General features: G+C 40.8%; 1 protein-coding gene across 1 annotated transcript; it reads left to right on the forward strand.

The window, feature by feature from the left end:
• The first annotated feature begins 232 nt into the window (after positions 1 to 232).
• Positions 233 to 2,386, forward strand: LOC138889633 (uncharacterized). The gene is made up of 3 exons (XM_070172968.1): positions 233 to 805; positions 893 to 1,822; positions 1,976 to 2,386. Exons 1-3 carry the CDS (start codon positions 233 to 235, stop codon positions 2,384 to 2,386), a joined length of 1,914 nt encoding a protein of 637 aa, XP_070029069.1.
• The last annotated feature ends 15,242 nt before the right edge of the window (positions 2,387 to 17,628 follow it).

Consider the following 17,628-nt stretch of genomic DNA (forward strand, 5'->3'; position numbering starts at 1 on the left):
GAGGCACCCAAATTAGGAAGCGATTTATATTCCAGCACAATGTGTTTAAATATTGCAATATTATTTATCAGAATCCGCACTAACTTTTTACCTTTTTGTTTTTCTTTTATTTTTATTCCCCTCCCCAAAGGTTAGTTCGTGCATTCTGGCACCATCAGCATACTCAACAAGATCCAAGGGCCCTCCACCTCCTCCTCCTCCAAGTCCTACCAGAAACAGGAACAAAGGCAAAATGGGAGATACCAGTGCTAGAAAGGAAATCGAAGAGACCTCTCAGAACGCTTCAATCACTAAGGAAACTGCTGCTCATCTTGAGCAAACTTTGCTGAGATTTCGAGAAAAATTGGAACAAGTTCGAAACCTGGCAAGTCTGTCAATCACTCTTGTCGCTGCTGATGCCAACAACCAGAACCATACTACACCACCAGCACAACCCGCTCATGCCCAAGCCTGCAACACTTGCAACAACACTCCACTGCACGTTCCTGAAACACAAAATACCATAAAAGACCATAACACTCCAATCTTTGTGGACACCATGCCACATTACAGTCAGCCAATCGCCAGTGCAATCGAGACAAATGACAAGAACTCCCTCATTCAGAATATGGCTGCTGAGATCAAGAAGTGGACTAGCCGGGTCCAAGATTTCGAAGGTAACAAAGGTGTTAAAGGGTTAAATTACGAAGATCTCTATGTTCAGCCAGATGTTGAGCTCCCGGAGGGGTACAAACCTCCCAAGTTCGAACTATTCGACGGTACAGGTGATTCGAGGGTCCACCTCAGAATGTATTGTGATAAGCTGGTAGGAGTCGGAAGGGACGAGAAGATTCGCATGAAGCTGTTCATGAGAAGTTTGAAGGGTGATGCTTTATCATGGTATATTAGCCAGGACGCAAAGAAATGGACTAGTTGGGTGAACATGGCGTCTGACTTTATGGATCGGTTTAGGTTCAACACTAAGAACGCACCATATGTGTTCTATATCCAGAATCTCAAGAAGAAGCCCACAGAGACCTTTCGCGAGTATGCTACTCGTTGGAGGTCAGAAGCTGCTAAGGTCAGACCGGCCTTGGAGGAAGAACAAATGAACAGGTTCTTCGTCCGTGCTCAGGATCCGCAGTACTACGAGAGGCTGATGCTAATAGAGTGCCAAAAGTTCTCCGACATCATCAAGTTGGGAGAAAGAATCGAAGAAGGCATCAAAAACGGTATGGTCACTAACCTCGAGGCATTGCAAGCTACCAACAAGGCTTTACAGTCTGGTGGTAGCTCGTCAAAGAAAAAGGATGTGAATTCTGTAATGGCTGCGCAAAGGAACAACTCCACTATGAAGTACCAAACCTATTCTTCAGCTCCACTCACATATCAACCTACCCTAAATTACCAAGCACCATCACCCACCTACCAGATTCCATCACTTGCTCCACCACCTACATATGAACCCGCTTCACACAGATATTCCCAACCCGCACCTGTATACCAAGCATATAACTCCCAACCTTGTCACTACCCATCACCTCCTACTCGCCAAAACTTCCCTCGACCTAGACCAAACTTCGACCGCAAACCTCCTAGACAATATACTGCCATAGCCAAGCCAATTGACCAATTATATCAAAAACTCAAGGCAGCTGGTTACGTTACCCCTATCCCAGCCATAACTCCAGAAAACCCTTCCCAATGGATCAACCCAAACAAGACTTGCGCATACCATTCCGGGATAAAGGGCCATACCATTGACGAGTGTCGCTCGTTGAAAGACAAGATTCAAAACCTGATTGACAACAAGATAATTATAGCAAAGGAGCCCTCTCCTAATGTCCGCAACAACCCTCTGCCTGACCACAAGGGTGGAGGCATCCACATGATCGAGATCGAAGATGATTGGGACCCCAAGGGGTCAATCGGGTTGATAGCTGAAGGAGACGAACCTAAGAAGACAACAGTTACTCTCAATCCCATTGTTGTCCAGATTCAGCCCTCTCAGGGTGATGCGGTAAATGTGTCTGTACCACTCGAGTTTGAAACACCCCCTGTAAAGGCGCCAAAACCAATTGAGGTTGAGTTCGGAGTTCCAAGGGTGCCTACACCGTTTGAAGTTACTGTGTTACCTCCCAAGGCACCAATTCCAGTCTCCATGATAGATGTAACGCCATTCAAGACAAATGCTATACCTTGGGATTACACCGCTGAGGCTAGAAGGAAGGGGAAGACGTATACTGGGGAAGCGATTGTCGCACAGGGCATGACCAGGACAGGCAGGGTATACACCCCAGAGCATTTGGCTGAGTCCAGCAAGCAGGCCTCCGGGCGGGCTGTTGAAACTGGACCTGATGACCTTTGGAGAAAGGTACAGGCCAAAGAGTACTCGATCGTTGAGTAACTGAACAAAACACCAGCACAGATTTCTATTCTGGCTCTTCTACAAAGCTCAGAGCCACATAAAAATGCCTTAATAAAAGTACTGAGTGAAGCTTATATTCCCAGCAACATAACAGGAGGCGAAATAGCAAACATGGTGGGGCAGGTACTGGAAAGCCATAAGATCACCTTCCACGAAGATGAATTACCGCCAGAAGGGCTTGGTCACAACAAAGTGTTGCACATCATTGCGCAATACGAGGATCACTTTGTCACCAGGATTCTAGTTGACGGGGATCCAGCCTCAACATTTGTCCATTGGTAACTCTCAAGACATTGGGTAAGGGATTGCACGAGATCAAAGACGGGGCTATCAGTGTTAAAGCTTTTGATGGATCTCAGAGGTCCACCATTGGAGAAATTAGCTTATGCCTGCATATGGGACCCACCTGTTTCGATGTCGAGTTCCAAGTCATTGACGTACCAGCGTCCTACAATTTGTTGTTAGGACGACCCTGGATCCACGCCGCTGGGGCTGTGGTGTCAACTTTGCGTCAGGCTGTAAAATTTGAATGGAACCACCAGGAAGTAATCATTCATGGCGACAGCAGCAACCCTATATATAGTCGTCAGGCCATCCCGATGATCGAAGGTAGAAGGAAAATCAGTGGAGAAACATACCATCACATCGAGTGAGTCAACGCCATAGACAAAGACAAGTGGTAGGGATAACAAGATTGAGAGCATCCTGAATTGGAGCGGGTATGAACCCGGAAAAGGACTTGGCAAGAACGTGCAGGGTATCACCAAACCTATCAAGCTGAAGAAGCACGGTACCACTTTTGGCCTAGGGTATGAGTACACTTGGGAGGAGTTCAACCACTGGTCACCCCCATGGCAATGGACCATACTATCCGCCGGAGCACCCTATACCTCAGTTGGAGCAGATTTTTTAGCCAGCCGACACATTGTACGAATCAGAGGAAGACGAGGCACTAGCAGCAATAAAGAACCTATTTCTGGAAGATGATATGGGTTGTTGTGTTATCTTCGAGGAGGAAGGGGAGGAAGGCCCTTCCATTCAAGCTATTAACCGAGGAGAGCACCTCACCAATTGGTCAATCAAGACCACCAGTGCCCGGGGAGCCTCGGGGTAGCAAGGCTAAATGACACATATGTATCGCACTTTACTTTTAGTTGATTTTACTTCTCCGCATTGTCTATACTTTTGAAAAGAGCTCTGATGTTTTAAACGATTATGAAAAGGCATTTTCCAAGTTTATCTTTATGTTTCGCTCATTTACTTTATTTTACACAGTATTACTATCACATATCTTGATGATGAACAAACGACTGTGACTTGCAACGAGATAGTGCGACAAACGAACATAGATTCAGAAGAGGACGAAATACCAGAAGAGGTTGTCAGGGAGGTCAAGAATTTCGAGAACAAGCCTAAGTCTAACTTAGACGAAACTGAGATCATTAATTTGGGGAACGCAGAAAATGTCAAGGAAACACGTATCAGCGTACACTTGTCACCATCAGAAAAGGAAGAATACACAGAGTTTTTAAAAGAATATGAGGATATATTTGCTTGGTCGTATGATGATATGACCGGTCTCAGCACATCCATCATGGCTCACAATCTGCCGACAGATCCGGCATGCCCACCGGTCAAATAGAAACTCAGAAAGTTCAAGCCAGACATGAGTTTGAAAATCAAAGAAGAGGTCACCAAGCAAGTCAAAGTCGGGGTTCTCAGAGTAGTGGAGTATCCAACATGGTTAGCCAACGTCGTGGTACCAAAGAAGGATGGGAAGGTTAGAGTTTGTGTCGACTACTGGGATCTCAATCGGGCCATCCCTAAGGACGATTTCCCTTTACCAAATATACACATACTGATTGATAACTGCGCCAAACATGAGCTCCAGTCATTCGTCGATTGTTTTGTTGGATACCATCAGATATGGATAGATGAAGAAGATGCAGAGAAAATGGCATTCATCACGCCGTGGGGAATGTACTGTTACAGAATGATGTCGTTCAGTTTAAAGAGTGCCGGTGCTACCTACATGAGAGCCATGACCATAATCTTTCATGATATGATACATAAAGAGATCGAGGCGTATGTGGACGACATCATCATTAAATCCAGGAAAGCTGCAAATCACATGGGAGATTTGGGAAAATTCTTCAACAGACTGAGGAGATACAACTTAAAACTGAATCCCGCCAAGTGTGCATTCGGGGTCCCAGCCGGAAAGTTATTGGGTTTCGTTGTGAGTCGTCGGGGAATAGAATTGGACCCGTCAAAGGTCAAAGCCATTCAAGAGTTGCCACCGCCAAAGAAAAAAAAAGATGTAATGAGTTTTTTGGGAAGGCTCAACAATATCAGCCGATTCATAGCTCAGTCCACTGTCATTTGTGAACCCATCTTCAGAATGCTGAAGAAGGACGCCACCACCAAATGGACCGATGAATGTCAAAAGGATTTTGACAGAATCAAGGAATATTTGTCTACGCCACCAGTCTTGGTTTCGCCTGAACCAAGGAGACCCCTCTTGCTCTATCTTGCAGTGTTGGATGGGGCATTTGGTTGTGTTTTAGGACAACATGACGAGACGGGAATAAAGGAGCAAGCCATCTATTACCTCAGCAAGAAGTTTACCCCGTACGAGGCTCGATATTCCTTATTAGAGCGCACTTGTTGCGCCCTACCTGGGTGGCTCAGAAATTGAGACACTATTTCTGTGTTTACACCACTTATCTCATATCCAGGATAGATCCATTGAAGTATACCTTTCAGAGCCCATGCCTACCGGTAAGCTCGCCAAGTGGCAGATATTGTTAAGTGAATTTGACATCGTTTATGTTACCTTGAAGGCAGTCAAAGGACAAGCCTTGGCAGATCACCTTGCGGAGAATCCTGTATGAGGAGAATACGAACCTCTAAAGACGTATTTTCCTGATGAGGAGATAGCATTCATAGGAGAAGACATTGCAGAATCCTATGACGGCTGGAGGATGTTTTTCGACGGAGCCGCAAATTTCAAAGGAGTTGGCATAGGAGCGGTCCTGGTATCAGAAATCGGTCAGCATTACCCGGTATCCGCCAAGCTCAAGTTCCCGTGCACCAACAACATGGCCGAATATGAAGCCTGCATTCTAGGGATTAAACTGTCCATTGATATAAACATTCAGGAGTTACTAGTAATCGGAGACTTGGACCTACTCATACATCAGGTTCAAGAAGAATGGGAAACCAAGAATCCCAAGATACTCCCTTATCTGCATCACATACAGGAATTAAGAAAGAGGTTCAAAAAGACGGAATTCCAGCATATTCCCAGGGTACAGAATGAGTTCGCCGATTCACTTGCTACTTTGTCATCTATGATTCAGCATCCAGATACAAACTTTATTGACCCCATCCAGGTCAAGATTCACGACCAACCAGCTTATTGTGCTCACGTCGAAGAAGAAGCCGACGGGAAACCTTGGTTCCATGACATCGGAAAATACCTGACAATAGGAAAGTACCCAGAGCTTGCCAATGCTACTCAAAAACGGACACTTCGGAGATTATCCAACAACTTCTTTCACAGCGGGGGAATCCTATATAGGAGGACTCCCGATATGGGATTATTAAGATGTGTCAAGGCAAGAGAAGCAACCAAACTATTGGAGGAAGTGCACGCAGGGACCTGTGGACCGCATATGAATAGTTTCGTTTTGGCAAATAAGATACTCCGAGCAGGATATTTTTGGATGACTATGGAAGCAGACTGCATCTAGTACGTCCGGAGATGCCACCGTTGTCAAATACATGCAGATATGATAAAGGTACCTCCAAACTAGCTTACTGCAGCAAGCTCACCATGGTCATTCGTCGCTTGGGGAATGGATGTCATCGGACCAATTGAACCAGCCGCGTCAAATGGGCACAGGTTCATCCTAGTGGCAATTGATTACTTTACCAAATGGGTTGAAGAAGCATCATACAAGGCAGTCACCAAGAAAGTAGTAGCAGATTTTGTCCAAGATCGTATGGTTTGTCGGTTCGGGGCTCCGAAATCAATCATCACCGACAACAGTTCTAATCTCAACAGCGACCTGATGAAGGCAATGTGCGAAACATTCAAGATTAAACACAAGAACTCTACGGCTTACAGACCTCAAATGAATGGGGCTGTAGAAGCAGCCAATAAGAACATTAAGAAGATACTAAGGAAAATGATCGAAAAGCACAAACAGTGGCATGAGAAGTTGTCATTCGCCTTACTTGGTTATCCTACCACGGTTTGCACATCAACCGGGGCCACTCCCTACATGCTGGTTTATGGTACAGAGGCGGTCATCCCCGCCGAGGTAGAAATTCCCTCCTTAAGGGTCATACAAGAAGCAGAATTAGATGATGCATAATGCGTCAAGAGTCGCTACGAGCAGTTAGCCCTCATATACGGAAAAAGAATGAATGATGTCTATTACGGTCAATTATATCAGAACAGAATATCCAAAGCCTTCAACAAGAGAGTCAAGCCAAGGAAGTTCGCGCCAGGGCAGTTAGTATTGAAGAAGATACTTCCGCATCAAAATGAAGCCAAAGGGAAATTCTCTCACAATTAGCAGGGTCCGTATATGGTGCATCGGGTTCTAACAGGAGGAGCCCTTATTCTCGCATAAATGGACGGAAAAGTCTGGCCGAAGCCTATCAACGCAGACGCAATGAAGCGATACTACATTTGATCATATGCTTTTCTTTCATGATGTAATTTGAACTATGTCTGACCTGATTCCCGTTTAAGAGGGGATACGTAGGCAGCCCTACGGGTTCGGTCACACTTTAATAAAAATCTCATTTTTCCTCGCTATTGGAATTGGGGCAGAATTTTGAGGAGGACCCTCAAAATTCCGAAGTCAGTTTGTCAGTTTTCGCATCAGCGCCAGCCCAGTAAACTGGGGCGGAATTTTGAGGAGGACCCTCAAAATTCCGGAGCCAGCAAGGTTGTCGTGTCTTAAACCACGTTGCAGTTGTTGGTTCATCCCGAGATAAAATTATTCTTTTACCTATATATGTATATGTACTTGCATTATGTTTACTAAGTCATGCATAAGCATCATTCGCATCACCATCGTTTAGCAATGCTACGCCCGTGATACACAACGCCAAGAGCCGGAGGATACGAACTAACCTCCCCCTCCCCTTTAAAACTCACAATTTTTCTCTGGATGCAGGAATTCAAGCGACGAATCAAAGTATATTTGCTCTTCAGAATCAAAAACCCTCCAGAGGATCACTATCCGCACTCGACACTCCCAACAGTCTTAATATCACAAACCGCCTACCAGAATTCAGGCCATAAAAGCAAAACGCACCCACTCTTTAGAGTCGAGACTCTCAAAGAGAATCACTCATTTCACAAAAGTCTACTATCTACACCCAGCATTCCCCCAGCAGTCATGATAGCGCAATCATCTATTAGCTAAGAGAACTTACTACTGTTCTTTTCTTTACATTTATGCATTACCTAAGGCTATTTTCTACCTTCCGAGGTTAAGCTCTACCTCCATCCTACATAAGGCTATCTATCTGCCTTTCGAGGCTAAGCTCTATCTCCATTTACATTTTGCATAAGGCTATTCTCTGCCTTCCGAGGTTAAGCTCTACCTCCATCCTGCATAAGGCTACTTTCTGCCTTCCGAGACTAAGCTCTGTCTCCATTTGCATTTCTGCATAAGGCTATTCTCTGCCTTCCAAGGTTAAGCTCTACCTCCATCCTGCAAAAGGCTACTATCTGCCTTTCGAGGCTAAGCTCTGTCTCCATTTGCATTTTGCATAAGGCTATTCTCTACCTTCCGAGGTTAAGCTCTACCTCCATCCTGCATAAGGCTACTTTCTGCCTTCCGAGACTAAGCTTTGTCTCCATTTGCAGTTCTGCATAAGGCTATTCTCTGCCTTCCGAGGTTAAGCTCTACCTCCATCCTGCATAAGGCTACTATCTGCCTTTCGAGGCTAAGCTCTATCTCTATTTGCATTTTGCATAAGGCTATTCTCTGCCTTCTGAGGTTAAGCTCTACCTCCATCCTGCATAAGGCTACTTTCTGCCTTCCGAGACTAAGCTCTGTCTCCATTTGCATTTCTGCATAAGGCTATTCTCTACCTTCCGAGGTTAAGCTCTACCTCCATCCTACATCAGCCTACTTTCTGCCTTTCGAGACTAAGCTCTGTCTCCATCTGCATTTCTGCATAAGGCTACTCTCTGCCTTTCGAGGTTAAGCTCTACCTCCATCCTGCATAAGGCTACTTTCTGCCTTCCGAGACTAAGCTCTGTCTCCATTTGCATTTCTGCATAAGGCTATTCTCTGCCTTCCGAGGTTAAGCTCTACCTCCATCCTGCATAAGGCTATCTATCTGCCTTCCGAGACTAAGCTCTGTCTCCATCTGCATTTCTGCATAAGGCTATTCTCTGCATTCTAAGGTTAAGCTCTACCTCCATATTGCATAAGGCTATCTATCTGCCTTTCGAGACTAAGCCCTGTCTCCATCCTGCATGGCTGAAATATCACCACTTTATTTAAATTATCGCTTCGGCTGAAATATCGCCACCTGCATTCAAATTCATGCCTTGGCTAAAAAATTGCCGCCCTTTGCATTCATTCGGCTGAAAGATTGTCACCTTCTCATGGGCTGAAAAATCGCCAACTTATTCAAAGGCGACATAGTTCAGAGGCACCATCTGCATATCCCGAGAACATCATTTCATGGCATGTGAATCTTTATTTTATGCGCTTCATGGCCCAGGACATCATAGTCTGAGGACGTTATCCTGACCGTCCAAAGACAACATTCATGGTGCAATGGGAACTTGCATCACGTTTAAATTATGCAAGTATATACGCACATCATGCATTTGCAGGTATTTCGGTCAGCTCACGGCCGTCTCAGCAGGAGCGATCCCGCTCCGGTTCTCCGCAACCTATCTGATTCCAAACGCCTTTTCAAACTTAACCACTGTGTCCGTCTTTTCGAATCTCCATCGGCACATTCCGTTAATAGTTCCTGAACTACATATGGCCTGATTCCTGTAAAACCAGGGATATGTAGGCAGCTCAAAAACCAGAGCACGGTCAAAGTTCTTTTACAATGACCGTTTCCGGTCAAAATTGGCCATCTTGTCTTTACCCGACAACTCTTTCATCCTCCTCGGGTAAAGAGGGGCAGCTGTTGATACCTAATTTTTCCCTATGTATTTTTTATACTCAAAATACTTTCAAAATAGCATGTATATGCATATATAAGCATCCACAAGGGCTTTGGTATTTTTTTCAAAATCTTTAAAGATTTTTTAAACCAATTCATGGCCTATTTTGCACTATAAAATCAAATAATTATTCCCAAAAATTGTCATTTTGGTGAACAACTTATTTTTATTCGACAATTTACATCAAAATATAATTTACATTATTTTTACATATTTTTACAAGTCTATTTGGTATTTTTAAACTAAATTGCATGAAATTACAATTTTAGCCTATTTCTCGATTTAATAGCATTCGTAATCACAAAATCATTTCTAATATTTTTAATTATGCATTTCTTATTAACTCAATACTTTTAATTTGATTTTTATACATCATTTACTATTTTTTAAATTCAAAATGGGGAAAATTGGCTATTTAAATTGTAGCCTCTTTTACTTTCAATTATAGCCAATTTCGATTCCAAATCCCAGCCTAATTATACGACCCAGTTACCCAACCCAGACCTATGGAACTAACCCGCACGGATCCCATCTTAAATCAGGGCCGTTGATTGTTTTAATCAACGGCCCCCGTTGGCCCTTTCCTTTTTTAACCAACGACCCCCCCAAACCCTAAATCATTTACACAAATGAGCCGCCCTTGTATCCCCTCGTCTCTCAAAATGCTCTCAACCACCCTCTGAAACCCTAGCCCTTTCCACCGGTCTTCGACCTTATTCCACCGGAAATCATGGCCTCTCAGGCCCTGTGTAACCTATATCTACCCTCACTCGCCCTTACCCCCCTTTTGCATGAAGATTCAAGGTCCGACCTTGAAGACCTTGACTCAGAATCTCTCCGATTCAGTTTCTATAGCCATTTCCGGCATGTCCTAGCACCACGAGTTCATCTCTGACTCGTTCGACTTGGACCAACCTCTTTCCAGGCCTTTCTCATCTTCTAGAGTCTCTGAAACCCTAAGCCATCTCGAGGTTTTCTTGTTTCTCTCTAGCTCTGCTTTAGATCTGTGCAATTTACGAGGTTTTCAAAGTATTTCTAACAACATTTCAAGTTCTTACTTTCAAAACCTGTTCGTCTTCTCGAACTTAGGGTTTCTGTGATTTTTACTTGTTCTACTGTGATTTCTTACATTATTTGGCTTCATTGTAAATCCTAAGTGTTTTCACCATGATTTATAGGTATTTTCTGTACTATATTTTCTTATAGGGTTTTCGAGTAAATTCTTTACTGTCTCTTCTTTCATTATGCTTTCATGAATGTTTGTGTTCTTTGGACTTTCTGAGTTTATTCTTTGCCTGATTCTCTATGCTTTTGTCTGCGAGGAAGAAACCCTAGATTTTTGGGGTTTTCAGACTACTTGTGTGTGAGTATTTTGTGTTTCTTGTTTACTTTCAAAACCCTAATATTCTAAATTCGTCTCATGTTCTCTGATTCTTGCTAAGCTTTGAAAGACATTCTGATTTCTCTCATAGCTATGTTCTTCTACTTTTGATTGCATGACTACTCGATTTGTTTAATCTTAGCCCTGCATGTTTAAGTTTATGCATCTTTTATAGTCAAACATTTTCCTTTCAAAACAACCCTAATTTTGGGGATTAATTTCAGACTACTATTATGTGAGCTTATTTGATTCTTCCCTTGTCTAGTTTGGATCTATTTTCTGACTACTTTTAGAATCCCTGTTTCCTTAATTTACTATGTGATTGATGATTCTTCTTGCCTTATTTGCTTAAAATCATGTGTCTCTCAAAAAATTCTATATGTATTTACCCTTTATTTTTGCAACTTATTCTTGATTTTCTTTCCATAAATGGAACTCTGTTTATTTACCTTAAGTCTGACTCCTTAATTAAAGGGAGTCCTCCCCATAATTGATTGTGATTTGATACTAAGGTTATTTTCCTGCCTTATTTACTACTTACTTTCAAACTATAAAATCCCCACCCCTTTTACTTCAAACAGAGGAACAATTAGAGTTCAATGTACACACACACTCAAATCTTTCCTCTCTTTTCTGCTATTTGTGTTACTGTTCTGTCTAGCCGGCTGAAAGCCAAGGCTAGACTTTGGGAATCTCTGGCTGTCCTGCTTGTGTTTGCTTCTCTGGCTGTTCTCTTACTTTGTCATTCTGCTATTTGAAACTTGCAACTGGTATGTCTCTATAATTTAAATATCATGCTCCAAAACTATGTGTTTACTTTTACCTTTACATAATTCCTCACTACATGTTTAGCTTTCTTGTATTATATGACTATACATTAGTCTGTTATGTTCTTGCTTCATGATCCTGCATCTTTAAATTCTGTTATGCTTTTCTTGATGTATATATTAATGTTTCATGTGATCCTTTTCGTTTTATCCCCTTTGTGTGTGAGTATTGTTTTATACTAGGGTGGCACTCTATTCCCACCCCTAGTTTAGAACCAGGTTGCTGTAAACCTATGCTCAAATCAATCCCTTTCCCTTAACCCCTATTATGTGTTGAGCTTGACTCAGGTCTGGTGGTGTCCTAATCACCATACAGGCCTAAGTTTGACTTTCTCAAGTCTGCTTTTACTTGTTCAAGCCATGTAAAGGGTCAGGGGTGTGCGAGTCTTACCCATGGCTGGGTATAACCACCCTTTGCTTTGGTTTCCTCAATTTCCCCTTCACTTTACACTTACTCTTAGTTCTTTAAGTTCTGCCTCCCTTGGGTAAGCCATGCTTTGGGACCCTAGAGCTCCCTCTGAACTTGGATGCCTGAGGGTTGGCACTTCCACACTGCACTATTCTGTTATTATATCAATTATTCAGAATGTTAAGCATTGCCTGGAGTTCTTGAAGCTCCTTGGAACTTTGAAAACATTTTGAGTAAGAGAAGGCCTTGGAATCTGGAGTCCGGATTTGGTAAAATACATGTGTTGGACATTAAGGTTGCTTTGGGCTTTCTCGGGTCTGTTTTTAGTTTTGATGTATTTATTTTTAGTCTTTCCCTTCCACTTTTGTAATAACTATGTAAAAAGATTTGGGAATATTAGTAAAAGGGTGTGGGAGGGGTTTATGTTATTTGCATCAGTCAATAGGTAGAAATCATGCCTATAGGATTTCAATATGGCAAACCATCTAGAAATCATGCCTATAGGGCCTTAACATTGCAAATCACTTAGAAACCATGCCTATAGGGTTTAATATTGTATACCATTCAGAAATCATGCCTATAGGATTTTGTATTGCAAGCACGATTGAAATCATGTCTATAGGAACTGCATATGCGTTAGGCAAACTATAGGATAATTACGCTCATCTTTTACCATGCTTTAACAGCCCCCTTTTAAAATCGAAACATAGATGTCATGTCTATAGGATTAATCGCAATTCGCTTGATCCGTTTAAATAACAACAGTCTGTCAATTGGTTCTTAACGTTTTTTTAGTAATGTTTTCAACAAAACTCTTTTGTAAACCATGCGTGCTTTCAGACTCTACAAATCTGCATTCTTTTCTATGAACAGTTTTTCTCAAATAGTTCTGTCTAAGCATTTTAATCAGTCCCTGAAATTGCCTTTAAAATAATTCAGCAACCAAATCCTTTTCTCAAAAAATACTCCTGTCTTCAAAATTCTTTCTTTTTCACTCAAACAGTTTGATGCTTGCGAAATTTGTACTTTCCTTTAAAATTCTTCTTCATCTGACTATCTTTTCTGAAATCAGTATTTTCTAAATCACTCGCCTGAAACACTTTGATTTCTAACAAACCAGACCTGAGGGGCTCAAAGTAGACTTATTATCCAACTCTATGTGTTAAATCAATCTGTCCACTGTCAGTTTTAATCTTAAGACCAAATCAGTAATTGCAAGTCATGCTAAACTAATTGATGTATGGCTTAAGGGGGTATTGCGTGCAGCCTTTGTATGTTTGTTTCACTCCCCTTATGTGCTATTTGTTTTTTTGATTGACGCCTTAGCGTTTTACCTTTAAACTCCATATATTCCCTCATCCCCTTTCTCCCCTTTTAGGATTAGAAGTCCAAATACCCCGGGACTAATAGGTCGGGACGGGTATTAGCATGCAATAAGTAAACGAGACTAAACGCGTTTAATACCTTAACGGGTTGGGAAGGGTAGAATATGGAGATGATGACCGATGCGCTAATATCACGTGCGACCCCTCTTCTGAGGAGTGATTGCTGGATATTGCATTGAAGTGATCCATATTATATTTAAACCTAGGACCCTTCTTCTCCTTCTTTAGTTATTGATGTTTTTCTTAAATTAATGTTTTCTTCAACTAAGCTTTCTCCTTTCAAAATCACTTGTGTCTTTCTTCTTTGAAAAATTTTCAATGTGTTATGTGCAAACTTTGCTTGTTTATTCGTACTCTTCTTAAAGTCATAATTAAGCACGGCCGGGAACCACACTAGTGGATCTTGAGGGGTGCCTAACACCTTCCCCTTGAAATAATCTCAAGCCCTTACCCGAACTCTGGTTTATCTTTCAAAAAAAATCTTATCTTCTTTAAAGTGTCCTAATGCACTATAATCATTAGGTGGCGACTCTTCAAATTCCATAACCCGATTCCTCGAAAGGGGAATAAGAGTTGTTTTGTCCATAATATCGTAAACCCGATTCCGCTCTTTAGGGGAAAAGGGGGCGTCGACAATGAACATTATTCCATAAGCAATTTAGGCATTTGGAAAAAAATTAAATCTTATTATTTGATTAAGTGTATCAATTAAATTGTTATCTTCTAATTTTACTATTTTTCTTAATACGTTCGATTCAGAATATAAATCCAAACCATCAATATCGAATTGATTATTATTCTTTAAAGAACATTCAAGATTAAGGAAATATGTTTTTCAAATTTCCAACATCTAGTGATCTTAGTTTTTACTGCCAAATAGAAAACCAAAAATATTTTCATATGCTTCGAATTGTTCAAATCTATTTTGAAGTGAACAAATAGCCTTGTCTATTATATATAAAAGTAACCAACTCTAAAGGACTCGTCGAAAGGTTTTGAGATTTTATTATCTACATTCGCATCAAATTGTTACTTCCTATATATCACACATTTCTTACGAAATTCCGGTTCGATATTCATTTCAAGTGCAATTTCCTTGATAGAAATCAAAGCAGTTGCAAATCTTTCTTCCTTGCTTTATGGAAGGGCCGCCCCTGATTATAACATATTTTGGACTTTCTAGAGGAAAACTCAATTCTGATTCCTAATAGTATCAAACTTTTGATGAAGCAATTGTCACATAAAACTATGGTTGTCCAACGGAACAGGAGTCCCGTCCCTCATGTTCCGGCAAGGTCCACTTCATTATAAACGGGATGGGCCAATGTTAAATGGGACACGGGATGGGACGGGACGACCATTTCGTCCCGTTTGTCCTGCGCATTTTTTTTTTTGAATTCTAGCTATTGGGCAACGGCTTCAAGTGAAAAAACAGCCGTTCCGAACGGTCATAAATGGCCTCCACCCCTACCCCCTCCCTCAAACTTTTAATATAACCCCTAAGTTTATTAAATTATACTTTGGTCCTTTTTTTACTATAAATACCCCCATCCTTATTCATTTTTTTCCATAAAAAATCAATCACCCTCTCTCAAATATCTTACATTATATCTATATTATTCTCTTAATTTTTTCACTATCAAGTGATAACTTTCAAGTATTTGGGCAAATGTTTGGAGTAACTTTCATGTTTTAAATTAATTCGTCAAGTATTTGGTGCAATATATTGGGCAATTTCTTTAAGTTTCAATATTTAGTCACGGTGCACTCGTTCCATCTCCTAATTTTAATATATAATTTTTGCGTATCATTTTAGTGCTTAATTTTTGTGTTTACTTTACGTGTTCTATTTTTGTATTTCACTTGTGTGTTTAATTTTTGTGTTAACTTTTTAAATTTAATTTCGTATTTAAATTATGGCATCTAAAAATGTATTTGGCATGTTTAAAAAAAGTAGTAAAAAAAATAGTAAAGGTGAAAGTAGTAGTAATCATAATCCTAGTCCTAATCCTAACTCTTCTCCTAGAATTAGATAATATATAGATGAAATGACTCATGTTGATGAAACTTCATTTTTCCAACCCCCACATGTTATAATTTTAATTTCGAAGAACAACTAGAACATGAAACTTATAAAGACAATTGTGATGACCCAAAAAGTCATCACTTGTTTTAGAAATAAATCCAGTGTTCTGTGGCCTTAAAACCTCCTTCTTGGTCTCACCTCGATTTGCGTGCACAGTTTTGGCACATATCTGAAAAGCCATTTTGTGAAATATCTGTGAAAAATAATAATTTTTGCCTTTAAAATGAATTTAGGTTGACTTTGGTCAACATTTTAGGTAAACGGATCCGGACCCATGATTTGATGGTTCCGGAGGGTCTATAGGAAAATATGGGACTTGGGGGTATGCCCGAAATCGAATTCCGAGGCCCCAAGCCCGAGAAATTAATTTTTAAAGAAAATTATTTTTTGGAAAATATATGAGTTTTTGAAAATGAAATGTGTTTGAAATTTGATGGTATCAGGCCCGTATTTTGGTTTCGGAACCCGGTACAGGTCTTATATTTGATTTAGGTTGAGTCTGTAAAATTTGGTAAGAAACGGACTTGAAATGATGTGAATCAGACCTTTTTTGGGAAAATTGGAAAAGAAAATTAATATTCTTAAGTGATTTCATGATTTTGATGCTAAATTCATAGTTGTTAATGGTATTTTGATGATCTGATCGCACAAGCAAATCCGTATGATGTTTTTGGACTTGCATGTATGTTTGATTTGGAGACCCGAGGGTTCGGGTGAGTTTTGGATAAGCCACAGAGTGTTTTGAACTTAGGAAGTTTTAGATTTTCCACTGTTATGTGTTGCAAGTCTGCAGGCTTCGCAATGGCGAAGACAGACTCGCAATTGTGAGATCGCATTTGCAAAAGACCCATCGCAATTGCGATGATGGGCTGGGATAGGAACCCTCGTATTTGTGAGGTTTATATCGCAAATGCAACCTCAATAGGGACCACAAATGCGAACAACTGTTCACAATAGCGAAGAAAGCAAGATTTAGCCTACCTTTGCATTTGCGAAGCCTGGGCCGCATTTTCGAGTTCGTATTTGCGAACCTGACTTCGCAAATGCGATATCTGCACCTGTGCAAATTGTTACTTAGCCGAAAATTCTTTCATTTTTCCAACTCTTTCAAAACATAAACTCTCTTGGGAGATTTTCCAAAGAAAATTTCTTCTCCAAATCAGTTGTAAGTCATTTCTAACTTGTATTCATTAATCTTTAACATCTTTTCTCATGATTTCAACTCAAAATCAAAGGTTTTCATGGGGAAAATTGGGTGTTTTAGGTAGAACCTAGGTTTTTCAAATTTTGGAGATTTGGACCTCGATTTGAGGTCCGATTTCAAAAACAATTATATATTTGAGTTTGTGGGCAAATGGGTAATCGGGTTTTGGTTCGAACCTCGGGTTTTGACCATGTGGGCCCGGGGTCAATTTTTGACCTTTTGGGAAAAACTTTAGAAAACTTATTTCCATGCATTAGAATTGATTCATTTAGCATTTATTGATATAATTAAGTAACTTGTGGCTAGATACGAGTGAATTGGTGGTGGAATCAAGAGGTAAAGCGATAGTTGATGCTTGAATTGTGTTCGTGGCATCAAGGTAAGTGTTTGGTCTAAACTTAGCTTGAGGGATTAGGGGTTGTGTCCTATTTCCTATGTATTATTTGTTGAGTACGATGTATAGGGATAATGACGAGTATCTATACGTTGGTGTCCAACATGCCCGTGAGTCTTGTGTTAGGATTAATGTGGCTCCATTTGTATTGATCACGTTTAATGTGATGATTGCTATTATTGAGCAAGGTTTGTGGAAAGAATATTGGTACTTGAACAGTGAAGAGCGTTGGCTCAAGTTGTAAAGTGATTTGTGGAAATATAATTGGAAATTGAACCTTATAGAGCATTGGCTCAAATTGTGAATCGAGTTG

The sequence above is a fragment of the Nicotiana sylvestris genome, chromosome 1, assembly GCF_000393655.2.
Source record: "Nicotiana sylvestris chromosome 1, ASM39365v2, whole genome shotgun sequence".
NCBI lineage: Eukaryota > Viridiplantae > Streptophyta > Magnoliopsida > Solanales > Solanaceae > Nicotiana > Nicotiana sylvestris.